The sequence below is a fragment of the Myotis nattereri genome (assembly GCF_964212035.1).
Source record: "Myotis nattereri genome assembly, chromosome: 17".
NCBI classification, from domain to species: Eukaryota; Metazoa; Chordata; class Mammalia; order Chiroptera; family Vespertilionidae; genus Myotis; species Myotis nattereri.
The window spans coordinates 51,276,866-51,303,692 of record NC_138092.1 but is presented as its reverse complement, the minus strand read 5'-3'; the positions used below and the strand labels follow the sequence as shown (position 1 = coordinate 51,303,692).

At 51.0% G+C, this 26,827-nt stretch overlaps 1 protein-coding gene across 1 annotated transcript in view; it reads right to left on the bottom strand.

Moving 5' to 3' along the window:
* The window catches only part of ATP6V0D2 (ATPase H+ transporting V0 subunit d2), a 30,182-nt gene extending 18,407 nt beyond the window's left edge, over positions 1–11,775 (bottom strand). Inside the window, exons 1-2 of the mRNA XM_081111036.1 lie at positions 11,454–11,775; positions 1,790–1,961 (exon numbers count right to left, since the gene is read on the bottom strand). Of these exons, the coding sequence (XP_080967162.1) occupies positions 1,790–1,961; positions 11,454–11,583 (302 nt within the window). The 5' untranslated portion in view covers positions 11,584–11,775. The remainder of the gene's footprint in view (positions 1–1,789; positions 1,962–11,453) is intronic.
* Positions 11,776–26,827: the final 15,052 nt, after the last annotated feature.

The following is a 26,827-nucleotide window of genomic DNA, read 5'->3' as shown; positions in this document are numbered from 1 at the left end:
TCTCTCAAGAACTGTTTAGAAGCCGCCGATAAACTTAATGAGATCTACAAGAAAACTAATGAGACCCTCGATGTTATGTTGGGAAACCAACTAGAAATTAAGCATACACGGACTGAAATAACGAATATTATACAGACTCCCGACAGCAGACCAGAGGAGCGCAAGAATCAAGTCAATGATTTGAAATGCGAGGAAGCAAAAAACACCCAACTGGAAAAGCAAAATGAAAAAAGAATCCAAAAATGCGAGGATAGTGTAAGGAGCCTCTGGGACAGCTTCAAGCGTACCAACATCAGAATTATAGGGGTGCCAGAAGATGAGAGAGAGCAAGATATTGAAAACCTATTTGAAGAAATAATGACAGAAAACTTCCCCCACCTGGTGAAAGAAATGGACTTACAGGTCCAAGAAACGCGGAGAACCCCAAACAAAAGGAATCCAAAAAGGACCACACCAAGACACATCATAATTAAAATGCCAAGAGCAAAAGACAAAGAGAGAATCCTAAAAGCAGCAAGAGAAAGAAACTCAGTTACCTACAAGGGAATACCCATACGACTGTCAGCTGATTTCTCAACAGAAACTTTGCAGGCCAGAAGGGAGTGGCAAGAAATATTCAAAGTGATGAATACCAAGAACCTACAACCAAGATTACTTTATCCAGCAAAGCTATCATTCAGAATTGAAGGTCAGATAAAGAGCTTCACAGATAAGAAAAAGCTAAAGGAGTTCATCACCACCAAACCAGGATTATATGAAATGCTGAAAGGTATCCTTTAAGAAGAGGAAGAGGAAGAAAAAGGTAAAGATACAAATTATGAACAACAAATATGCATCTATCAACAAGTGAATCTAAGAATCAAGTGAATAAATAATCCGATGAACAGAATGAACTGGTGATTATAATAGAATCAGGGACATAGAAAGGGAATGGACTGACTATTCTTGGGGGGGAAAGGGGTGTGGGAGATGCAGGAAGAGACTGGACAAAAATCGTGCACCTATGGATGAGGACAGTGGGTGGGGAGTGAGGGCGGAGGGTGGGGCGGGAACTGGGAGGAGGGGAGTTATGGGGGGGAAAAAGAGGAACAAATGTAATAATCTGAACAATAAAGATTTAATTAAAATATATATATTTTTATTGATTTCAGAGAGGTGGGGAGAGGGAGAGAGAGAAACATCAATGATGAGAGAGAATGGTTGATCAGCTGCTCCTGCACAACCTCTACTGGGATTGAGCCCTAAACCTGAGCATGTGCCCTGACCGGGGATCCAACTGTGACCTCCTGGTTCATAGGTTGATGCTCAGCCCCTGAGCACGCCGGCCGGGCTCAGCATTTTTTAGAAGAAGGGCCTTTGCATTGAAAGGCTGTGACCACTGGTGACAGAGAAGGATAAACACAGACACTCCTAACTGCGCTGGGGCTCCTTATCCGTCGGGAGGGGACCGGGAAGGGCAGCTGTGGCCTGAAGAACAATCTGTGGTATTTCAGCGCCACCACAAGTGACCCCAAGATGTCATGGTGTCACCGCCAGTCCCAGCAGCACACACTTTCCCCATCAGCTCCACTGGGCGTTTGAAACAAGGAAATGGAAGACAAGCCTTATCCGAGGGGCCGCCACCACAGTCACACTGTTAACGCTGAAGTCTGGTTTTTCACCGTGGGATGCGGCCCCTGAGCCCCGCAGTAGCTGAGGTCGGGACGCATTCAGACATGAGAGCAACAGGAAAGGTCTAGAACCCGCCCGCCCGCGCCGGCAGGGCCCCAGGGCCCCCGCGGCCACTCACGTCATGTAGGTGAGGAAGGTGCTCAGCGGCTCCAGGGAGTGATTCCGGAAATACTCGAACTCTCCGCACAGCTTCCTCCTCATCTCCGTGTCGATTTTGGAAACAGTGAGAGGATTCGTTTGATTAGCCAAGAAGTTGCCGTAATCCGTGGTCTGCAGGTGAACTTTCAGATCTGAAACCCAACGAAACCCAGAGCGGTTAGCGGTGAACACACAGGAACAGCCTTTGCAGTCGTCACTGAATTTATGCGAGCTTCCTGCGGACGCACGTTAATTATTGTTACCTCACAGCCCACGGCCTGAGGTCTGTGCATGATTTAGACCAGTGGGTTTCTCTAAAGCAACCCACTCCATATCGACATGGGTATTCTGGTACAACACTCATGTTCGGTGACCCAAGAGTCCAGGATTCTTAGTGCGGCCGGAGAACATTGATGACCAGCCGGCGAGAGATGTCCAGGAGCTTCCCCGGAGCCAGGAGCCTGTTCACGTGCTGGAAATAGCTGCTCGGCAAACTGCTGAGAAGGACCTGGGGGTCCAGCCCAACGCGGTGGAAAAGGGACGTTCCTCAGTGAACGGGCCAGCGGTGCGGGAGACGGCACCTCCTTACAGATGAGGACACCGAGCCTGGGGCTCCAGGGCGCGGTCAGACGGGGCAGAGCTCGAACCTGGGTCTCCTGACCCTAAAATCAACCGTTTCCACAGGCCCGGGCCAGCAGCTTTGATCAAATGTTCTTGGCTGCCAGGTTACTGAATTAAATTCCACTTGCTGTTGCTTCCTCCTCAGCAAGGCGTGTTCCCCAGCCTCCTTCCTTTTGTCAATGCCGGCCCCACCCTCACCAGGAGCCCCAGCTTCCCCCAGATCTGCCCATTTTAACGGATCCTTCAACAGTGAAACAGTAGTTACAGTGACTCAGAGCTTAGTGTGCTAAGCATGTATTAGCTCACTTAATGGCGAGCCTAGGAGGCGGGAATGATAAGAAGGCTGATGCTCAGAGAGGTTAATAATTGGCTCCAGGTCACAATGATGAACGAATTCTAAGCCAGGCTTATCTGACTCCAGAGCCACTTAAAATCTGTATTTTATTGCCAACCCGTTCAATTAGGTTATCCATTGTTCTGTGCAGCCTGAGTTCTCAGCAGAATTACTTGCTCTCACTCGTCTGAACTTCCGAGTTCCCTGAGGACACTTCTCGCCAGCACCTGCCACAAGGCGTTAACCCCACAGGCCGTTGCACTAGCAGCCAAGCACCCATATTTAAGTGTTAAGTATCTGAATACCAGAGGCGTCCTTGGCACCACCTAGCACACAACCGGACTTCTATCGCAACCTGCAGAGCGCGGGCCTTCACTCAGCGTTGATGAAACAGCTGCTGTGCGCTGACCACATGGACTCCTCGTCCCCAGGAAACGCAGTCTGATGGGGGACGAGGCACCACAAACAGAGGGTCCAACTGTGAGCTAAGTCCAGCGATTGACACCAGGACCCTGAGTGATGGGGACACAGCGGGCCAGGTCCACAGGGACAGGAGCCTAGGAATGTGCCCTGGAGGCTGCCATGCCCGCAGGAGCGAGAGGAAGGGCGCCGTGAGTCAGTGCAGGGGCCGGCTGGGCCACCGCAGCCCCTGTGGCCAGAGCTTCAGGGGCGAGGGGGAGCGAGAGAAATGAGCCAGGGAACAAGCAGGGGGGTTCCAAGCGGGGCTGGGCAGGGCACCTCTGTCCTGAGGACACAGGAAGCCACGGTGGGCACGGCTGGTGGGAGTGGCGAGAGGGAGGCAGCAGTGACTCTTAAATGTGCAATTCCGTTCAGTGGCCAGGGCCCCTCAGGATCTGGAGGAGGTTATGTGTCGGGAATGCTGTTTGTCCGGCTGCAGAATTTACTTGCTCAATTACCTATTTAATTAGCTTAATTTAAAAATACACTTCTTTTGGCCATGTCTCATTTGTCTTTTCTTTCAGACCTTCCTATCATTTGACAGTTTGCATGCTCGGTGTGCTGGCCAGCAGAAGGGACGCAGGGCATTTCTGTAGAAACCGTGACATCTGCTCATGTGGCATGTGTGGATGGAAGAGGCCATATGCCAACCTGACTAGTTCAGGGAAGGCCTGCGTGGCGGCTGTGCAAGCTCAGAGAGCTAAAATAACCACAAAAGATGGTCTGAAAGTTAAATATTTAACTACAAACAGGTTATGCTGGGTAGTCATGTCCTAGGCCAGTATTTTCCCCGACAAAGATCAACTTAGATCTTTACTGAGCCCATTTTTGCCTCTATGATAACATATCTGCAAGATGTCTGGGTAACTTGCAACTTCCTTCCCCCCACACCCCCCACCCCTCAGGGCACAACAAATGGCACCAGGACATTGCCTCATGGTTATTGTTATCAAGGTAATTGTCAACTGTGAATTATGTTAAACTGTCCTGTAGCCATTTGTGTAAAAGAAGCACATGCCCATCATTGCACTTTTTATCCCATCCCAGAGGTCTCCCCACTTTGCTTTCTCCCTCCTCCTTAATCTATCACCAGTGGGTTTCATGTCACCCACCTGCGTCCTTTCCTTTGACTGCAGTGAATAAATGCAGACGTACCCGCCATTCTCCGGAGCACGATCTCAGTTCGTTGAGGTTCTGCTTCCCGGCATATGTGGACAGTTTGGCTCAAATACACTCACAAAATTCTTTACAGGTCTGAGTGCTCTTTGCATTAACACATGTTTCTTTTAAGCAAAACAACTCGCAAGCCTTCGGGCCGCCAGGGAGACCCTGAACCTAAATGCCTCGCGGAGCTCGATGGGCGCCGCGATGGCCCAGCACACGCACTCCGACTCTAAGAGCATCTTAGGACTCGATGCCGCCCCGGCCACGATGGGCCAACAAACAGCACTGCTTTACGCAGGTTTATATTCCCGCATGGGTGCGTTCAGTCATTTCCCAGGTGCTCATCGGGTGGGCACGTGATGAATCAGACTCTGTGGAGAAACAATTTGGAATAAACAGGCTCCCTTTTAAAAAAGGTTTACTACGCATTTTAGCTTCAGACGGGACGGCGTGCGAAATTACAGGAAGAGGAAATGAGCACAGTGGTGCTTTCTTCGGCGCCCGTGCCCCAGTCCCCGGTTTCGGCCGCTCTCTTACTTCCACCTTCCAGGGCTTACAGTGTTTACATTCTACTGCACAGCCACGGTTCTTGTGCCTAAGTGGACTCGGTGTTTGCCTTAGCGTCCTCCGGCAATAGCTCCTCCCATTCTGAGGCCTGGGTTGGCTCCGCCTCATGGTGAAGAAATTCTTTCAGGAAGGACCATGGGTTCTTGAGACTAGACCAGGGGTGGGCAAACTTTTTGACTCGAGGGCCACAATGGGTTCTTAAACTGGACCGGAGGCCGGAACAAAAGCATGGATGGAGTGTTTGTGTGAACTAATATAAATTCAAAGTAAACATCATTACATAAAAGGGTACGGTCTTTTTTATTTTTATTCATTTCAAACAGGCCGGATCCGGCCCGCGGGCCGTAGTTTGCCCACGGCTGGTCTAGACTATCTCCTTATTTTCCTGACACTGTAACTACGATTTGGCCACGCCCGGGGCGGAAGGGGGACACTTTCTCCCCTCGGGACTCTGTGACACCCTTCCGGCACCTATGGCACATGCACAGGGTGGGGCAGTTTTATTCTGTCTCCTGAAATGACTGACTTTTGCTCGAATGTCTAAAGAATTCCTTTAGTCTTGAATCATAGTAACTTGATCAGGATATGTCTCAGGTCAATGTCTATTGTTCTTTCTCAGATTTTCCTATAATTCAGTTTCCTATTTTGCTGTGTGGATTCTTCTCTTTCAGGGAACTTTTTTTTTTTTTTTTTGAATAAACAGGCTTCGTAACTGCAGGCGTGAAAGCCTCTGCCAGTGAATCTGGGTGACCTCCCCTAGGGCCCCCAGTGCGGGGACGGCGCCCAGGGACGCATAGCGCACTTGGAAACTCACGGCTTCTTCACCCAGAGAAGCTGTGCAGCAAGTGGAGGGTTTTTTCTTTTTTATACAAATGAGAACATGAAAAATGTCGAAACTGTGGGATCACTTTCAATTAGATCAGATTATTACGTCCCAAACAGCAATAGAAAAAAGGCCTCTATTAGGCTCTCCTAACAACTGCCAGAGCATGGGAGACAGAGGAGTGTGTGCGTGTGTGCATGTGCGTGCAGGCGTGTGCAGGACTTACAGGTGTGAAGGCGTGTGCAGGGGCTTACAGTGTGCAGGCGTGTGCAGGGCTTACAGTGTGCAGGCATGTGCAGGGGTGTGCAGGTGTGCACACATGTGTGCAGGCGTGCGCAGGGGCATGCAGGCTAAGGGTCACAGTGGAAAATGGGTCTCCGGGCTCAGTCCCTGGGTCAGTGAATTCCCCTATCACTAGTGAGACAGGACAAGGGCCAGGGCTGCGTGGTCATCTATTAATTTACTGGGCAGATCAGTTTTAGAAAATGGAGTTTGCTATCTGTGTTCTGGCAGCTTCCTGTTTGGGCCTCACTAAGCGCGCAGACCCGCTCGCCAGGTGGGCGAGGCCAAGGCAGCCCCTCCAGGGGCACCTGTGCAGGGTGCCCTCTGCTCAGGCCCTGCGGCCCTCCGCCCTCTGCAGTGTCCTCCTCTACCAATGGGCATAGAACCCACGCTGTGGGGTTGTGGTGAGGATTACACCAGATGGCGGGGAGGAGCCAGCGTGTAGAAGCCACCGTAATATTAATTCCTTTTTCTTCTCACTGTAGCCTCTACACCCAAATTAATTTGATTCAGTTGTCTATGAACTGTGGTTTTTACTCTCTGAACCAGATTTTTTTCCAACCAAAATATTGGAATTGACCATCATGTCTTACAATTACTCTGATTTTAATATTTATATCAATGTCTATAAAACCCGACTTCTTCCCCGTGTTTGCTCATTTACCGCTGCTTACAGCGATGCAGCATCGTCCTCTTTGGGGTCTTATCACCCACCCCGCATCGCCTGCATTTCCGTGATGGCCTCTGAGTCTCACCCTCCACCTGTGGTTCAGAACCCGGGTGGCGCCTGTCACTGTGGCCACCTCCTAATGGACTCTTCGCACACAGGACGGTTTTAACAGACGTTGTCTCTTAACCTTAACATAACCCCATCTCATAGGGGAAAATGGAGGCCAGAGAAATAACCTGCTCCTGGTGTCAAGCAGCAAGTATCTGACTCTCATTCAGCATCTCAAAGCCCGCGATCAGACCTTCAAGGCCCTTCCACCTTTTCCAGCCCAAATTCCAGCCTTATCTCTCGGCGGTCCAGTCTCGGAGCCAGCTGACTCCAGCCCACCCACATGCTTTAGTTTTCCTTCTCAGTAATTCATTAACCTTCCCGTGGGCCCAGAATGGCTCCCCAGCTCAACTCCCCTCCCCCACCCCTGTCTCATTGGCATTTTCCAACTGACTGTCCCCCAAAATTTGGAATCACATCTCAAACACCACTAACCATAACCATGAAATGGGAAGAATTATTTCAGGAATTCAAGAGCCTAGCAGAGACTAATTCTTGTTGTAGATGCACTGCAGTTCAGGGTCCTCAGGGAGCCCCAGGAATTCTTACGATTTAATTTACAAAACATCCTCAGAAATCTGTGATCGCCCTGGAAACTGGACGTAGGCCAGGGAGACCGCATTTCAGGGATATTATTTTCTTCTCTAGCTTAAAGGCCCTTTTAGGGCATGGACTATACCTTCAAAAACAAATTTTTTTTATTTATCTATCTATCGAGAGAGAGAGAGAGAGAGAGAGAGAGAGAGAGAGATTTGTTGTTCCACTTGTTTGTGCATTCATTGGTTGATTCTTCTATGTGCCCTGACCAGGGATAGAACCCACAACCTTGGCCTATCTGAGGATGCTCTAACCCACCGAACAACCCAACCAAGGGAGGGATATACCTTTCTACCTGCACGTCCTTGGCTGCAGGGAGAAGGAGCTCCCTAGGGTTACAGAACTAACTGCCACATGAAGGCTCCGCTGAAAAGGAATGAAGGTCGTGCCCCTTCGCGGGACACCACTGCTGTGAGATTTAACCTGCTCCTTGCCGTCCCTCCCAAACAGTTCGGAGCGTGTGTCCTGTGACGGCTGGTTGAGTCCTCTCACCTCACCCGTTTATTTTAGAAAAAACTATTATTACTGAATTCCGGAGCCCCGAAGTGCTCATTGTACCGCCTTGTCTTTTCGAAGGGGAAAGGATGCTTACAAGTCTTATGCATAATCTAACAGTCGAGGAAAACAGCGCTGCCCTGAGAAGCCGGAGGCGCTCCTGCACAGCTGGGTCAGGGCCAGCCACCTGGCAGGCCGTGCACTGCGGTCCGGCCTCTGACCTCCGGGGAGCCACGCTGCGGAGCCAGCAGAGGCCGCGGCCTCTGGGTAGACAAGGGGTCATCTACCCTTCGCCGTTGCTATTTGGTTCAAGTCTCTTGTAAAGAATGCAGCTCCAAGCAGACCCGGCCCAGCTCCCTCTCCTGGCCCTGGAGCGGCTGAGTCAGAGGCCCCACAGCAACTCGGCTCGTCACTCAGGGGCAGCCTGGAGCAGATGGGTGCTGTGGCCACACGCACACAGTTCTGCACAAACACGAGCCAGGGCTTTGCAGGGCTTGTCTGGACTTTTCTCGCGTCCGAACCCACCGGAACCCTTATGTGCTCCTTGCAAGTGGTTTAAAAACAATATGCTGAGGCCTGGCCAGTGTGGCTCAGTGGTTGAGTGTGGACCTATGAACCAGGAGGTCAAGGTTCGATTCCCAGCCCAGGTTGTGGGTTCCATCCCCAATAGGGGGCGTGCAGGAGGCAGCCAATTGATGTTTCTCTCATCATTGATGTTTCTCTCCCCCTCCCCCTCCCCCTCCCCCTCCCCCTCCCCCTCTCCCTCCCCCCTCTCCCTCCCCCCCTCCCTCCCCCCCTCTCCCTCCCCCCTCTCCCTCCCCCCCTCTCCCTCCCCCCTCTCCCTCTCCCTCTCCCTCTCCCTCCCCCTCCTCCTCTCCCTCTCCCTCTCTCTCCCCCTCTCCCTCCCCCTCTCCCTCCCCCTCCCCTCCCCCTCTCCCTCTCCCTCTCCCTTCCTCTGAAATCAATAAAAAACGATATGCTTATATCAGGACACTTCTTTTTTAAAGATTAGAGGACTTATTTTTGCCAAGTTAGCTTTTCTTTTCTAGAAAGTGTCTGCTTCAGCACACAGTGATGCTGTTACTCCCAATCTTGTTTATCCACCATTTCATGGTGCATATCGTATACAAAAGCAAACAAATCCCAAAGTCCTTAACTTCTGTCCGATAGGGCCGCTGCAGGCGGCTGGGGTTCTCTCAGATGCAACAGGTGCACTGCCATTCACGTTACTTACAACCAATAGCCTGTGACATAACCAGGAGGGCACAGTTCCTATGTCCAACGGAGCTGTGAACAAACGGGACCTGGGCATGGACCCTGACCCAGCTCAGAGGCAGACATTCCAGTGAACTCCGGACACAGACCTCCTGTCCTCCATCCGGACGGCAGGAGGGTTAGGTTAGCCCAGGACCTGAGACCCTGGTGTTTAGACTGATCTCAGCACTCATAACCCACAGTTTCATGGTCACATTGATATTCCTGGGAGCTGCGAAGAGCCGTTTGGCACGGATTCAAACATAGTTGTGCAAAAATGGTCGGAAATATATTATTAGGAGGAAAGAAAGGGAGACACATGAGATGCAAAGACAAGAAGCCACGGAGGACGTAGAGGCCCTCACGTGGGACATTAGGGATGACTTCGGGCCCTTCACCCGACACCAGGTGGACGTTCTACGTGTGCACCGTGTGCATTGCACTGAGAAGGTTCATGCTTCAGGTCTCCCGCCTGCAACCTTCCCTTCTCCCCCAGCTGAGGCCGAGGGCGGTTCCTCTTGGCATTCTTTAGAGAGCTGCCTACGCCTGGTTGTGTATCCTGAGGACATTTCTGTATCTGAGTTTAAATTTGCATTTCTTAGCCCATTTGAAAGTTTGACTGAAAACTAAATAGAATTTATTCAAATGACTTCTCTCAGAAGCTCTCGTTCTGCCATGTCCATTAATTTTTTTCTACCTCAATTTATGCAGATTTTCGATACATGAGACCCCCCAGTCCCCCCACTCCTCATATAACATGCTGACGTGACCAGGAGCTGGGGTCGTGTTTATTATTTGTAGCCAACAGCATTAGTTGGCATCTGGAAGCTGTTCCCGGCTGTTCCCATCGCCATGAAAGGAGATGTGCATCTCTCCTGGGCGGCTGGGCCCCACCGGCTCCGACTGGTCAGGCCGTCCACAAGTGACCGACCTCAGGTCCCCCTCCCGCCCCCCCCCCCCCCCCACCCCCAGCCGCCTGCAAAGTCACCTTCACCTTCGCCCGCTTTGCTTTTGCAGTCTGGATCCTTGCAGCTTTCTTGCTTTTTCTAGAATAATCTGGAAGCTTTAAAGCACCTTCTTATGGACACACCCAGTACTGATTTGATAAGTGTGTTTCGAAATGAGTGAGTAGCTGTTTTTAAGAATAATAATACTGTACCATGTGATGTCTTCGATAAGGTTTTGAAAATATTGTAGCTTAGAGATAATCTCCGGAGAGGGGGCCTGGGCCGTGTCAAAGGGCAGAGAGTTTCAGTTTTACAAGAGGAGCAGGTTGTGGGATCTACAGAGCAGCCCGGAGCCTGTCCTTAACACCCCCAACAAAACAGTCATAATAGTGATGAAGATGATGATGAAGGGGAAGCGTGTGGAGTGAGGGGCAGGTTTGTGGCAGAGGTGGCGCTGGTTTCACAGGTGGACACGAATCTCTAAACCTACCGCGTTGTCTACAATACACACGCACAGCTTTTCATGTTGACCAGACCTCAACCCACTGGTTCCACAACACAGATAATGTCCCTTTGCAGCGTGTTTCCCATTCTGACAACATTCTCCCACGCACAGCTCATCGATTTCTCCAAACAGCTGGACTGAGCCGCGTGACCACCGCACGTTATGAACGAGAGCCCAGGTCTCCAGGGCACCTGCAGGGCCGCCCGCGCCCGCGGGCTCACCTCAGGCCGCTGTGCTGTTTGTAAGCAGCAGAGACAAACCCAGAAAACCCCCCTGTCAGCGAAGCTGGGGAACTGGGAGAGCGTGCCATTCTCTGGACCGAGGCTCCGAGCTTTTTTTTTCTTTTCCATAGATCCCTGGGCAATTTGGGGATGCCTTTATCCAAATAATATCTACAGATATGCAGAGTGGAAACAGGTGGGACTTCAAAGGAAACCAAATACATTACAGCACAGTTACCAAGATATGTACGGTATTGTGCTCCTGCTGGACAGTGGAGACCAGGGCTGAAGGGAGGGCAGTTCCCCGAGGTTTTGAAACAGGGAAAACAGTGGTATTTCAAACTCCGGCAGAACTGCCGGCATCTGAAAATACTGACTTTCTACTGGTGACAAAGCCCCTACGTTCGTAATGGAAGGAAGTGCACACTTCACACAGAGAATCCTGAACACGGAGATTAACTGTCTCCTGGTCCAAGCTCAGGACCCCTGAGGTCCCAGCCATGGAGGCAGACCGCTCTGGGCTCCGGCTGGGACCCACCCTCCCCTGCTCCCCCCCCCCCCCCACAGCCCTTCCCGCCACCGCTGGGGTCAGCTCACCCTCCAGGGTCTCGCACTGGACCAGGTTGAGGTAGTCCTGCTGGGTCAGGAGGCCGGCCTTGCAGCCTCGCACCAGCCCCTCCAGGTAGCCGTGGTCCACATTGAAGCACAGCTCGGCGCTTCCCAGCATGGCGACGGCTGGGGGTCCCAGGTGGGGTCAGCGGGTCTGGTGGGAGCGCGTCCTGGGCCCTGGAGCCTTGCAGTCTGGAAACGCACTGGCTGCACAGGAGTCACTGTCAGCTGACAGTCGGGTCTTTGTGACTAGTTTCCTCCGGGGTCAGTGGCTTTGAGCAGAGGGCTCAGTGGTGTTGGTGGCAACAGTGAATAAGCTGGATGACCCATCAGCCCAGCAGCCCACTGGGGGGTGGGGGGAGGGGCGGGGCGGGCTGCGGTGCCCAGAGCCCCGCCTGCCCCAGCTTTGCCGGGGAAGGAGAAACACCTGAATGTTTTGTAAACAGCCCTCCCCCGTGGAGCTTTGGAGTGTAAACCACATTTGTCCTCATGTCTTCAGGACTAGCAGTGACTAGCAGTGTGAAGAGAGGGCCTTTTTAAAGTCTGATTTTAGAGAGAAAGGGAGAGACAGAAACATTAATGAGAGAGAATCATTGATGGGCTGCCTCCTGCATGCCCCCCACTGGGGATCCAGCCCACAACCTGGGCATGTGCCCTGACGGGGAACTGAACTGTGACCTCCTGCTTCATAGGTCGCTGCCCAACCACTGAGCCACACCGGCCAGGCAAGGGCCTTTTTTTTAAAAAAAAAATCCTCACCCAAGGAGTGAGGATATTTATTTTTCCCATTGATTTTTAGAGAGTGGGGCGTGGGGAAGAGAAAGGGAGAGAAACATCTATTTGAGAGAGACACAATGATTGGTTGCCTTCCACACCTCCCCACTGGGGGCAGGAATGGAATGGAACCTGCAACCCAGGAATGTGCCTTGACGCCTCAACAGGCCGACACTAACCTCTGAGCCACCCCTGCCCGGGCAGAGAGGGCCTTTTTAAAAAAAAAAAAAAAAATGTTTTTTATTGGTTTCAGATAGAGGAAGGGTGAGGTAGAAACATCAATGATGAGAGAGAATCATTGACGGGGTGCCTCCTGCATGCCCCCTACTGGGGTTTGAGCCTGCAACCTGGGCATGTGCCCTGACTGGGAATCCAAGCAGGCAGACTGGAGAATCCTAATCCAGGTCTTCCTGTTTGTTTTTGTTTTAAGCTTCTTTGTTATGAGACATTTCAGATGTGCATGAAAGGAAACAATGCCAGGATTCACCCCACAAATCCATCCCCCAGCTTCAACAGTCATGGGTCAGGCGGTGGGTCAGCTTTGCGAGGTCAGCAGGCTTTCTCTGGAAAGGCTGTCTCTGCAGCAGCCAGTCCACTCGGCCACACGTAAATGAATGCGTGAGACTGTGTTCCAATAAAACTTTATTTACGAAAACAGGTGGTGGCCGCACTTGGCCTCCCTGACCTTTGACCTTGCCCTCCTCCTCCCCACCCTGAATAATTGTCAGGTAACTCCAAGATATCCTATTGTTTTATCCTTAACCATTTCCGTAGGTATCTCTAAAAGATAAAGATTCTTTTACAATGTCATCACAATTCTACTGCAATAAAGTTATTCCCAACATTAAATAATATCGTCAATGTTCAAACTGTTTCGACATAAATTTTATTTGTTTTACGCTTGGTTGGAGACGTGATGTCGGGTTTATATGTCCCTTCATTGCAGCCTGCTGTTGAAGTGACTGGGTCATTGTTCCCCACTTTCCCACGGTTTGGAATTTGCTGATTCCATCTTGAGGTGTCATTGAACTTACTGCTCTGTCGCCTCTCGCTCCTGTAAGGTGGTAGTGAGACCTGGAAGCTGGGTCGCTTTATGCTAGATGGTTTTCCAAGAACACTTCCCATCTGCTGTGAACACTGGCCCAGGTGTGTAAGTCCCGCCTTCGCGGTTTACGTGGTTAATGTCAGCGCTGTGATGACCACCACCCAGACGCAGGTTCCTCGGGAGTAGCAAAATGCTGATGCTTCAGCTTGTTGTTCCTCATGTATGAGCTGAAATACTTCCATAGAAAGAACACTTCTCAACATCAACTTTTGGTTACCCTCGTTTACAGTCAAATAAGAAAGGCAGGCCCTGGCCAGTGTGCTCAGTGGTTAGAGTGTTGGCCGGCACATGGATGGTCTCCGGTTTGATCCCCTTCAAGGGCACTGCCAGGGTTGTAGGTTCAATCCCCGGCCACTGTTGGGGCACGTGCAGGAAGCAACCAATTGATGTATCTCTCTCATAGTGATGTTTCTCTCTCTTTCTCCTCCTCCTTCCCTTCCTCCCATCCACTCTCTCTAAAAATCAATGGAAAAATATTCTTGGACAAGGAAAAAAAGAGAGGCGGATGAATGCTTCACCAGTTCTGTTCCTCACCACCTTCCCGATAACAAGTTGGTGCCTTTGCATCCTCTGAAAGTGACCAATAATATTCTTAAATAAAAATCATTATCATTAAATTCTGCGTTTAAATATAGCACCTTCTTCTGATGTAACTCTGGTCGTCTTGGTTGCCGGCTTGTTGTGTACAATTTTGCCCAGACCTGGGATGGGCATTTCTCTGCCCTTCTTGCGGCGCGTTGGGAAAGACTTCGTAGGCAGCAGGAATGGACCCAGGTGTCTGACCGGTGGGGTCAGACCGAACTGGGTTCAGCAACCTTGGTACTTGGGTTCTGGCTGGGAAAGAATTCAGAGCAAGACCCAAACTATAAGACCCAAACATTTATTGGGTAAATCACAGAGGTAAAAAAGTAATTTCTAGAAGACATGGGCTCAGGAAGCAAGTTCTAGAGGTAAAGGAAGGGATCTTGGAGCTTGGGAGTAAGGAAGCAGATGGTAATGTGCCTGGGGGCGGAGTGGGGGGAGGGGGAGGGGGGAGGGAAAGGCGTGGTGGGCGTGCTCCTGGGTGGGAGAGCTCACTGGGCCCTCCATCCTATAGGCTTTAAGGGTGGAGACCTTAGGGGACGTCCCAGGGAAGATCTCAGTAGAATATTCAGCAGCTTTCCCAGGGTGTCCTTTCAGGGCTGTGGTCTCCATGATGGCTTGTCCATCCTGGTGACCTTCTTACCTGGCCCATCGTCCTTGCTCTGCTCGTGTCTGAACTGCCAACCACAAGACCAGCATCTGCAGTGCGGCGGGCTGGGTGAGCCCACAGGGTGGGAAGCAGGGTGGGGCACTGCAGCAGGTGCTGGGAGCAGTCTCGCTCAGCACTGCAGGGCTTGGGTGGGTGGGCCCAAGGTCACCTTTCTTAACTTCTCTGGCACTTAACTTTTCTAATAGAACAAAACACACCTCCAACACCTGCCCACGGGAAGCCCTCCGCCAGGGAACGGGTCAAAGCACATGAACCGACTCCTGTGCTGTTTAAGAAACGCCAACAGATCCGAGTGGATCCAGTGAGGAACCAGAAAGCCGGGGTGGCTCAGGCTGGCGCTCCAGGCAAACCTGGGGTGCCCCCCTCCCTGATTGTCATCACCTGGGGGAGGGGGCCTGCTTTCCATTGCTTCTCACAGTCAGGAGCGTCTGTGGATGGTCCTGGGACTCACCGGCTCTCGGGGCCTTCGGCAGGAGGGCTCTTAGTTTGAGGTGAGGGATGGGACTGTGCACCTTGCTGAGCTGGGAGAATTCCTTCTTCCTGAAGAGATGACAGAGCATCTCAGGTGCTGGCTGTGAACTTGAGCCGCCAGTGACGGGCCCTGTGCTGTTTGTCCTGATGGTCCACCTGTCGTGTTTAACAAAATAACCGTTTTGCCTTTATGTGGTATCAATTACACCCGGGCCTGGGAGAGCACATTCTCCCTGTTCTTCAGCGACCCTGTTTCACTTCTGGAAACAAAACCTGCTCTAATGGCAACAGTTTTTAATCCCATCAGGAAAGAATCAATTGTTACTCATAATATTTACATAGGTATCACTATAAAGTGCAGGTAAAAAGTTCAAAATCCTAGGATGACTTTATTTCAAAAGCTTAAGGTCATTCATTTGTATTCTTGAGGCAGCATAGTAAGAAGGTAGAAAAATTCCTTGGCAAGTGGAATGGGGAAACTGAGGCAGGCAGCTGAACAAAAGTGACGGAGCAATTTACAGCAGATACAGGTCGCCTCCTAGAGAGAACATCTCGGCCTCAGTTGCATTTCAGCTCCAGGCCCAGAAAAGCAGCCAAACCAGGTGGGCGAGCGGGCGGGCTGCGATGATCCGACCCTGCCTGGCGCTGGCCATCATTGGAGCCCACAGCCTTGAAAGGGCACTTGGAAAGCTGATGAGTATTCTACTGAGATCTCCCTGAGAGCCTAAACTCCAAGCCCTTAAAACCCTCAACACAAAGACCCTGGGATCTCGCTCCTGCCTTTCTCCTCCCCCCTAAACTCCGAGGTGCCACAAGACTTGCAACAAGGGGAGCAGTGGGCAGTAGCAGCTTGTCCGGGTAACCCCACCTGTCTCCAGGGCTCCCTTTCTCTGACTTCCCAGAGACGGGCCCTGGAAGCCAGCGATTCCCATGACCCTTCTGATGGCAGCGTGCCTTGTCTCACTATCTCCCCGTAACGTTTCTAAGAGCCGCAGCAGCCCTGCCCAGCCTCCTGGGGTGTCTTCTGTCCTGCGCAATTACTCGTCTCACTGTCCCAGCTTTACTAAATGTCCTCTCAATGTCACGTGGACTCATATTGTGAAATCTTTTCTACACGAATTCCAGAACCCACACACTGCCAACAGCTCGGGGCCGACCCGCTCCGTCCTGGTCCCCTTTCCGGTAACACTTTTATCCAAATTTTATATCCTGACTTGCAGAGAAGTGAATAATTGCCCGAGCCAGCAAGATGATTACTTTTTTCTGTGTTTTATATTTTGTTCTGTCTTTATTGTTTTATTTTCTGCTCAACTGAGCAAAGCATGCTTTTTGCAAAGATCCAACCATTAAAGAAAGATAGGAGGTGGGGTGTCCTCTAACACCAGCCTGAAGAGAGAACACTAACAGTAGTTTGGGTGAGCATTGAAAAAGGTGACTTAGGCTCCAAGATGTTTGATGCTCATGGTACCAGCATTCATTTTTCAAAAGGTCATTTTGGTTTTGAGCCACAAGAGGTCACCAGAACATCATAGCAGTTGTCGTTGGCTTCACCTTAACTGTGCAGTTTTTCACTTGGAAAATGTCACATCAGAGTTTAAAAGGGCTTCCAGTGGCTTCTGTCAAGAGGTTTTTTTTAAGACATCAGGAGCCCTCTGTTCCCCACCTCCAAACATCGTTGGTCTCATCACTGACGCAAGCAAGCCTCTGCCTCCTAAACAGCAAATCACTTCACCTTTTCACCGGTGACTTCCCAGCCTGGTTTCATGACCACGTTTATTCACGGAGACTTATCACATCCCGAGATGCTCTGTGAAGTGGGTTGGGGTGGGGGTGACAAGCCCTGTGAACAAACAGGTTTGGGAAATGCAATAGGTAGCAGGTCCCCCCTTGGACATAGAGTGAGCATCACGGAGTGGAGTCTCAGAAGTCCTTGGCGTGACCTAGAAACCGTGTTTTCCAAACACCTGATTGGACAATGGCTGCCTCTCCTCGGGCACGTCAGGCCTTTACAACCTGAAGAAGTAGTATTCTTTGGAACATTATTTGAGAAATTCTGACTTATAACATTAATTGTTATTTTTTTAAAAGCTTTTTTAAAAGTATTTTTTTTTTATTGATTTCAGAGGAAGGAAGAGGAAGAGAGCGATAGAAACATCAACGATGAGAGGGAATCTTTGATTGTCTGCCTCCTGCACGCCCCCTACTGGGGACCTAGCTGGCAACCCGGGCATGTGCCCTTTACCGGAATTCAACCCGGGACCCTCCAGCCCGCAGGCTGACGCTCTATGCACTGAGCCGAACCGGCCGGGGCACATTAATTATTTTTAAGGTGTTACAAAGCTCATGCATCACACTATCATGTGAGCATTCAACTCATTTCTCTCTGTTCCAAAATATACTTATATTAAGTAAAATACGCATTTCAGTAAGGTATCTCAGTGAACGGCTGCATCCTGGGAACCACAGCACTGAGGCAGGGCCGGCACTTGTGGGAGGGGCTAAGAGGCCGCGCATCCAATCACAGCTAGCAGCGAGCTCGGCCCGCCCACCTGGCAGCAGGTGATTGGCGTGGCCGTGCGGGGCAGTGATGCGGAGGGCGCGGTCCCCGCTGCAGAGCTCAGTCCGACTCCCAAGCTCGTCCTCGGCAGGTGCCGGTCACAGGTGAGCGTCCGGTCAGGGCGACTCGAGCCCGGACACCTGTTCCCGCCGTGTCTACTCTGCCTGCCCGGGCGGGGAGGGCTCCTCCGGGAGGTCCCAGGGCCCCGCAGAGCCGGGGCTGCGGGCGAGAACGCGGCGGAGGCCGGGAGCCGAGGGACCCGCGGGCACAGCCGCGCTGCTCAGCGGGCCGACCCCTCGCAGGGTGCAGCCTCCCCCCGGCCCCGCAGGGTGCAGCCTCCCCCCGACTCCGCAGGGTGCAGCCTCCGCCCGGCCCCGCAGGGTGCAGCCTCCCCCCGACTCCGCAGGGTGCAGCCTCCCCCCGGCCCCGCAGGGTGCAGCCTCCCCCCGACTCCGCAGGGTGCAGCCTCCGCCCGGCCCCGCAGGGTGCAGCCTCCCCCCGGCCCCGCAGGGTGCAGCCTCCCCCCGGCCCCGCAGGGTGCAGCCTCCTCCCGGCCCCGCAGGGTGCAGCCTCCCCCCGGCTCCGCAGGGTGCAGCCTCCTCCCGGCCCCGCAGGGTGCAGCCTCCCCCCGGCCCCGCAGCGGAGGCGCTGCAGCCGCGCCCTCCAGCGGGTCATGGAGGTCAGATCAGTCAACCAAGAGTTCGATCCCCAAACAGCTCCCTCCTGTGCGGTGGGAGCCCCGCCGTGCCGGGGCAGGATGGCCTCTCAGTAGGCGCGGCGCCCCGCGCTCCGGGAGGCTGGGTGCCAGGCCCCGCCCCATCTGGGCGGCACCGTCTGTCCGCAGGGGAACTGAGGAGCTTCTCCGCGGGTGGTGCCCTCCTGGCGGACCGAGGGCTGCAGCGCGGCTGGTCTGGCGGGGGGAGACCCGCTTCTCGCGCGCAGGCGGGTCAGCTTCCCGGGCTGCAGCCCCGGGACCAGGGGCGTCTCCCAGGCAGGCCCGGCGGGGCCGAGGCTGTGCTGAGTCCCGGACCTTGGAGACCGTCCTTTGCATCGGTAGCTCGCCCGCGGCAGCATCCCTGCCCCCGGTGCCGGGCGCCGGGAGAGAGGGCGGGGCGCGCCCCACACCGCCCGCCCTGCGGACCCTCCGCCCACCACTCAGCGGCTTCAGTTCTTTCAACAACCGGAAGAAATTGTATCTTTTTGAATTCACATGTATTTTAAAACTCAGTAGCTTTACAATGCTTTCTTCGCCCCTCCAAATAGTTCCCATTTTTAATTTTTTTTCTTTCTTGATGGCACAGATCCCACGACCTGTTGCATGGTGATTACATGAACTGATGATGAAAAATTCATCAGTAGAAATAATAAATGACGTTCTTATGCTGAGAATACTCTAGGATGCTCCCCCAAACATGTGCACACACTTTGAATAATTATAAAGAAAGTGTTTATTAAAATGCATTTCATTTTCAACATTGAGCTATCAGTTGTTACATTGTGTGTGTACATTTTTTGGGGACACCCTGTATTTCTATGAGAAAGTAGGAACTAAGGAAAATAAATTACTATAGATAGGAAACTCATTATTTTATGTTATTATAAGTCTAATGAAATGTCACAGAAGACAGATTTGTAATCAGAAAAGCTTTTACACTAACAAAACTTATCCTATATATAATAAAGAGTAATATGCAAATTAACCCTCACACCCTCACAAGATGGCTGCCTACCACCGGGCGGGCAGGGGGGTTAGTGAGGGGCAAACAAACAACTGAATAAGCAGGCTGGGTGGGGTGACTAGGCTGGCGAGGGGCGGGAGCAGGGGTGGAGGGCAGTTGGGGGTGATTAGACCAGCAGGGGGGTCAGTTGGGGGCAACCAGGACAGCGGGGGGGGGGGGGGTAGTTGGGGGTGATTAGGCTGGCAGGGGGGCAGTGAGGGGTGACTATGCCAATGGGGGGGTCAGTTGGGGGTGACCAGGCTGGCAGGGGGGGCAGTTAGGGGCAACCAGTTCGGCAGGGAGGGGGCAGTTGGGGGCGACCAGACTGGGGGGGAGGGGTGTGCACTGGGGACAACCAGGCCGGCAGTGGGTGGTTGGGGGCAATTAGGCTGGCGGGGGGGCAGTTAGAGGTGATCAGGTCAGCAGGAAGGGGGCAGTTGGGGGCGACCAGACTGGTGGGGGGGTACAGTTGGGGGCAACCGGGCCAGCAGGGGGGGCAGTTGGGGGTGACCAGGTTGGCAGGTAGGGGGCAGTTAGGGGTGACCAGGCCAGCAGGCAGGTGAGCGATTAGAAGCCAGTGGTCCAGGATTGTGAGAGGGATGTCTGACTGCCTATTCTAAACCAGCAGTCGGGCATCCCCCGAGGGGTCCTGGATTGGAGAGGGTGCAGGCTGGACTGAGGGGGACCCCCTCCCATGCATGAATTTTGTGCACCGGGCCTCTAGTAGTCTTATAAAAGGAAGGGACCTCAGAGGCCATTTGATATAATGTCACACCAACTGCAGAGATAGGGAAGGACTTGTGCTTTTTGAGGCTAATCATTAAATTTCCAGGTATTTCCAAATATTAGAAATTTCAAATTAGAAATTAGAAATATTTCTCATAGAAATACAGGGTGTCCCCAAAAAATGTACACACACAATGTAACAACGGATAGCTCAATGTAACAACTGGCAGCCTAATCGCCCCCAACTGCCCCCCCCTTGCTGGCCTGGTTGCCCCCAACTGACCCCCCCCGCTGGCCTAATTGGAGGAGGCCCACCACTAATAAAGAAAAATGTACCCCATACAATTCCAATCAACTAGTTCTATTTCTGCAAGATATAAGGTTTTAAAAAAGTTTATTTTATTTGGTTTGCAAATTTCTCTTAAAAATTGTTACAAAATAGGTTTTAAAAATATTTGAAGTGACTTTTCTTTTTTTCTGGAAGTTTCTTGATGGAAGAGTTCTTCAAATGCCATATAGAATTATAATGATAAAACGTATTGGAAATAACAAAGCATTTAGGAACATCAAAGACAGTCTTATTACCTTAAAGAGAGGGAAGCCCAACTTCCGAAAGAAAGGTTAAGGAATTGTAACAGAACCGTAACTCAATAATGGCAGAGCTGGGGCATAGAAGGAAGATGTTCTGACTCCTGGCTTACGATTTGCTCCACTATTTTAAAAGTGATTTATAAAGTAGTCCTAATTTTAGACAAATATGAGTTTACTATTAGACAATTTACTCTAGAGCTGTATTCTCAAGTGGTGTTTTTATTTTATTTATTTACTAGTGGCCTGGTGCATGAAATTTGTGCACATTAAAAGGGAATTAATTAGAGGAAATATTTTTTTTAATTAAATCTTTATTGTTCAGATTATTACATTTGTTCCTCTTTTTCCCCCCCCCCCATAACTCCCCTCCTCCCAGTTCCCGCCCCACCCTCCGCCCTCACTCCCCACCCACTGTCCTCATCCATAGGTGCACGATTTTTGTCCAGTCTCTTCCCGCATCTCCCACACCCCTTTCCCCCCCAAGAATAGTCAGTCCATTCCCTATCTATGTCCCTGATTCTATTATAATCACCAGTTCATTCTGTTCATCAGATTATTTATTCACTTGATTCTTAGATTCACTTGTTGATAGATGCATATTTGTTGTTCATAATTTGTATCTTTACCTTTTTCTTCCTCTGGAGGAAATATTTTAATATTGCTGTTTGCCCTTTCTCTATAATAGAAGTGTCAGAGATGAAAGAAAATTAGTAAAATGTATATGAAACTCTCCCGCCTTTCAGAGTCTGGGGCACGCCGTGGGACCCAGAGTCAAGTCCCCGCCCACCCGCGTGCACCTCAAAATTGCGCAAGACCCAGACCCAGCCGGTCCCACCCCCATCAAGCCCCACAGGGGAGCGGGGCGCAGCCTCAGGTCCCCCAGCTCCAGTGCAAGGGCATGACAACCATTTGCATATTAGCTCTTTATTATATAGGATTTTTTTCCGGGAGGGAAACCCTTGCGCCAGAGTCCTCTCTATTTCCACCACTAGATGGCAGGCTTGAGCACAGGTAATATTGGCCTCATGTGAAGGTCTAGGGTGGTGAATAGGGTCGATTACAAAGTCACAAACTAGAGGAGGAAGAGTGGGTGCTGTAGCCTTAGAGCGAAGTGTGCAGGGCCTGCAGGTAGGCTGCAAGCCAAGGCAAGATTTGGCTGCTACTGTCTTGAGGGAGAATTCCTTCTCTGGGAAATAGCAGCTTTTGTTCTTCTACTGATTGGAGGAGGCCCACCACTCTAGCAAGGCAATCTCCTTTTTAAACACAAACAAGCAAACAAAAACAACATTTTGGGATCTTGATGAAGTCAGAACTCAGTTGCAATTTATCCAAAGTCAAAGTCATTAATATCATCTCAGAAAGTGAAAGTTGCTCACTTGGCTCTGGTGAATTTTCCCAAAGATAATGTCGTGTTTTCTTTTGTGTAAAGTTTGGGTTTACTTTTTGGATTCTCTTTTGAATCAGTTAGAAAATGCACATGGTTACCCCACTGATTGAATGGAATAAAATCTTTAATGTGTTTATTTTATATCAACATAAAAGTTACAATTTACTTGTTTACTTATATAGTTTTGTTAATCCTCACTCAAGGATATTTTTTCCATTGCTTTTTTTTTAGAGAGTGGAAGGGAGGAGGAGAGAGAGAGAGAAACATCGATATGAGAGAGACACATCGATTGGTTGCCTCCCGAACACGCTATGACCAGGCCAGGGATCAAGGTGAAACTGAGGTCGTGCCCTTGACCAGAATCGAATTCACAGCCCTTTAGCTCATTAGCTCTAGCCACTGAGCCAAACTGGCTAGGGCTGATTTATTTTTTGGTAATTATTTCAAACAGGTAGCCATAAGTGAGAGTGCTGATTGAAAAAGAGATGGTCTGAATGAATCATTTATTTGCTGTCTTTCTCTCTCCGTTGGAATGTGAGGCCCATGTAGCAGGCATTTCTGTCTGTCTGTGCGCTGATGAACTTCCAGTGCTGAACAAGAGCTTGGCTCCTTCCAAGGGCTTCATAACAATTTAGAAACATGAGTTAGTTGACTTTATAGAGTGAGCAATCTTGGAAAGCACAGGGTGGGAACGAACGTGTTGAAGAAACAGGGGCAGATTGTTGGTGGCCTTGGTGCTAAGCATTTGGACTTACTCGGGGGCCACGAGGAGTCCCTGCAGGAGCAAGCTGCCGTCGTGCTGGCACTTAGATGCTTGTCTTGGTCTGGTTTCTGAAGCCAGACTATGAAGACCCCGCCCAATGGCATAGCGACTTCCGCTCTGGGTATGTTTCCCCCACAGATGGGAGAGACCTGGGTAACATCGATCCTCATAACCGGGAACACGGTAACCACAGTGGTTTATAGAATGGCTTCTGAGGAATCGGGCTCAACTTCTGGCTGCTGGTGTCTGAGAACTGGATGAAGACTCTGACAGGGACCAGATACCGACATGGTTGATCTCAGGATGTCTGTGCACATCGGGAGTTCTTTTTATAAGGCTTTTGGGAAGATTATTATTATTTACTTCAGAATAAAAGATGGTATTACTGACTTTGAACTGCAAACCCTAGACACACATAAATATGAAAAAAATTTAGTGCAAGACCAAAAGGAGAAACTCAGAAACATGGTGGGAAATCATGCCTATTTTTCAATTTTCTGTGTCTTTATTGCATACATTTCTATTTAATTATGTAAACACAAATTTAAATACCTTTTTATTACCCATGGTGGGAAGTCAGACATTTTCTTTCACAGCCAGAGAATATGATCTCAGTCCAAAACCGGGCTGAGATGCCAAGGAGCCATGAATCTGCCGAAATCATTGTGGGAGGTTTGTTTTCACATGCTGATACGTCTTTAGACAACCGCAGGTAAGGGGGATGAATGTGGATTGTTCACCACAAGGAGCTCTTGTCAGATTGCGTGTAGAGAGCGTAGAGGTTTCCCTCAGGCGCTGGGCGTCGCGGTGCTGGGGCGGTCCCCCTCCCTCTGTTCCCCAGTCAATGGCCCCCTTGTCGTCAGGGCTACAGTGACGCACTCTGAGGCCACAGAGAAATGCAATCCCAGCCCGAAGCCGGCGGGCGGAAAGAATACAGATTTGTGAACTCCAGCCAGTCTCTCGGATGTTTTGTGGCACTTCAGTAGCTCACAAGTTTCTGCGATTATGAACCCAAAGCCAAGTCACCCTCCTGTTTAACGGCCGGTTCTCCCTTGAATGGAAGCCCAGATCTGAAACACCTCCAGGGTCTCCGCAGCCCCAGGCCGATGCCAGGAAAGCTATGGCTTCAAGAACATGAGCAGCGACGGTGCGTTTCTACCCTGCTAGCCCTCACCGTGACATTGTTTCTGAGATGGGCTCCGAGGGAGACGAGACGGGACGAGGAGCAGGAGCGGCTGGGGGACCTTCAGTACATGTTTCTACAGACTGACAGCGAACCGTGAGGAACATTCCCGCAGGGATATCCGGTTTAAACCAGCCGCTGCTCCTCTAAGTGGGTGGGAGATACCACCCTACATCTTTCTTAGTGATACTGTCTCCACACACACACTGGGGACTTCCTTTATTGAAAAAAACGGTCTGTTACTTCCGTCAGAGATTGTTACACGAGTGTCAGAGTCCTCCACTCATTGTTCTAATGGAGTACACACCAAACACACACACCACACCAAACACACACACACACCAGACACATACGCACACACACACCAGACACATACGCACACCCCACACCAAACACACCCCACACATACACACACCACACACCACACACACCATACACATACGCACACCACACACCACACATACAACACACCACACACATCACACCAAACACACACCACACACACCATACACATACACCACACCACACACATCACACCAAACACACACCACACACACCATACACATACACACACCACACACCACACATACAACACACACCACACATATCACACCAAACACACACACCACACCACACACCACACACACCATACACACACACCACACACCACACACACCATTCACATACACACACCACACACTATACATACAACACACCACACCACACACATCACACACACCATACACATACATACACCACACATCTACACCACACATCTACACCACAGACACACATACACACACACCACACACACACTACACATGCATACACACAACATACACACCATACACATACACAACCACACACCATACACATACACACACTATACACACACAGACACACCACACAGACACATATACACACATACATACCATACAGACATGCGCTCACACATACCATACATACACCACACACCACACACACCGTACACACATACACATATGTACCACACACTCATACCACAGATACCCTACACACACACACCCTACACACACCATATACACACACCACACATATACACCACACATACACACACACACACACATACACACACTACACATATATACACACACAACACGTGCACACCACACACACCATACACATACACACACCATACACATACACACACCACACACATACACACCACACAGCCACACATACACACATACATACCATACAGACATGCACACACACATACCATAAACACACACCACACACACACCACACACACATACACATATACACCACACACATATACCACAGACACTATACACACACATGCACACCACACACACCACACACATACGCACCACAGACACACATACATACCAAATAGACATGCACACACACACACCATATACACACACCACACATATACACACATCACACGTACACACCACCACACACACCACACAAACACACAGCACACCATACCACACACCCCCTACATATCCCCCCACACAACTTATACACACATCACACACACACACCACACACACATGCACACCACACACACACACATATACATACCACACAAACACCCTACACACACACATACCCCCACACACCATATACACATATCACACACACACACACCAGCACATAAATATACCACATCACACATACCCTACACACACACCACCACACAACATGTACACACACCACACACACCCACATGCGCACCACACACCCACTACACACACATACACATACATACCACACACACATACCACACACACCCTACACATACACACCCCACACACCACATACCCACATCACACACACACACCACCACACATACCACACCACACCACACACACCCTACACACACACACACACACACACACACACACACCACACACAACATATACACACATCATACACACCACCACACACACGCCCTTGCATCCCCTGCCCACACACCCTACACACAAAGGCTGTAGACAGCGGGGTGAGCGCAGGCCCAGTAGTCGGGTGTGGGATGGAGGACGCTGGGACGGGCCTGAGAGGAGCTGAGGCAGGTGCGCTGGTTACGGCGGGTGCGCAGTCTCCCCGGGGAAGGCCCGGCCGGAGCACTCCTGCTTCTGGGCCCCGGACCTGAGTGACTCCAGAGCCCGCGGCTTCTGTCATGAGCACTCGGTGTGGATGAGATTATTCTCTCCCCGCCGGTGGGCGCGTGGCCTGCTCAGCACCCAGTGTTTCATGATGCAGAAGAAATACAGATCCTTCAGCGAAAAGCCGGGGCTTGGAAGGGGCTGGAGGAGGAAGGGGAGGTTGGATGGAGGTTGGCAAACACCGAGTGTTCTCACAGGGCCTGGCTGCGGTGCGCTCGCCCTGCGTCTCCGTGTGCTGTGATGTCCGCACGGCGCACTGGAAGACGAAGATCAGGGATTATTTGAGTGACAGCCCAGAAGCAAGCGATTTCCCCAATGTCTCGAGAAAAGCAGGAGTGGAAGCCCTATGATTTCAACTAGTTTCCCAAACTCCTTCTTTAGGAACTCCTTTAATAGGACCCGGGCACCTTCGTTGGTAATTATGTCCAGAAACCTTCAGTTCTAGGACTTCTGACAAATGCAGGCCTTGTGACCACCACCAGCATACAGACCAGCCTGCACAGCAATGCACATGAGCCCAGCATTGACCGTGAGCAAGAGGTCACAGTCACGGCTGGGTTCCCAGTCAGGGCACATGTCCGGGCTGCGGGCCCCATCCCTGGGGGGGCCTGCAGGAGGCAGCCGATCAATGAATCTCTCTCCTCATTGATGCTTCTGTCTC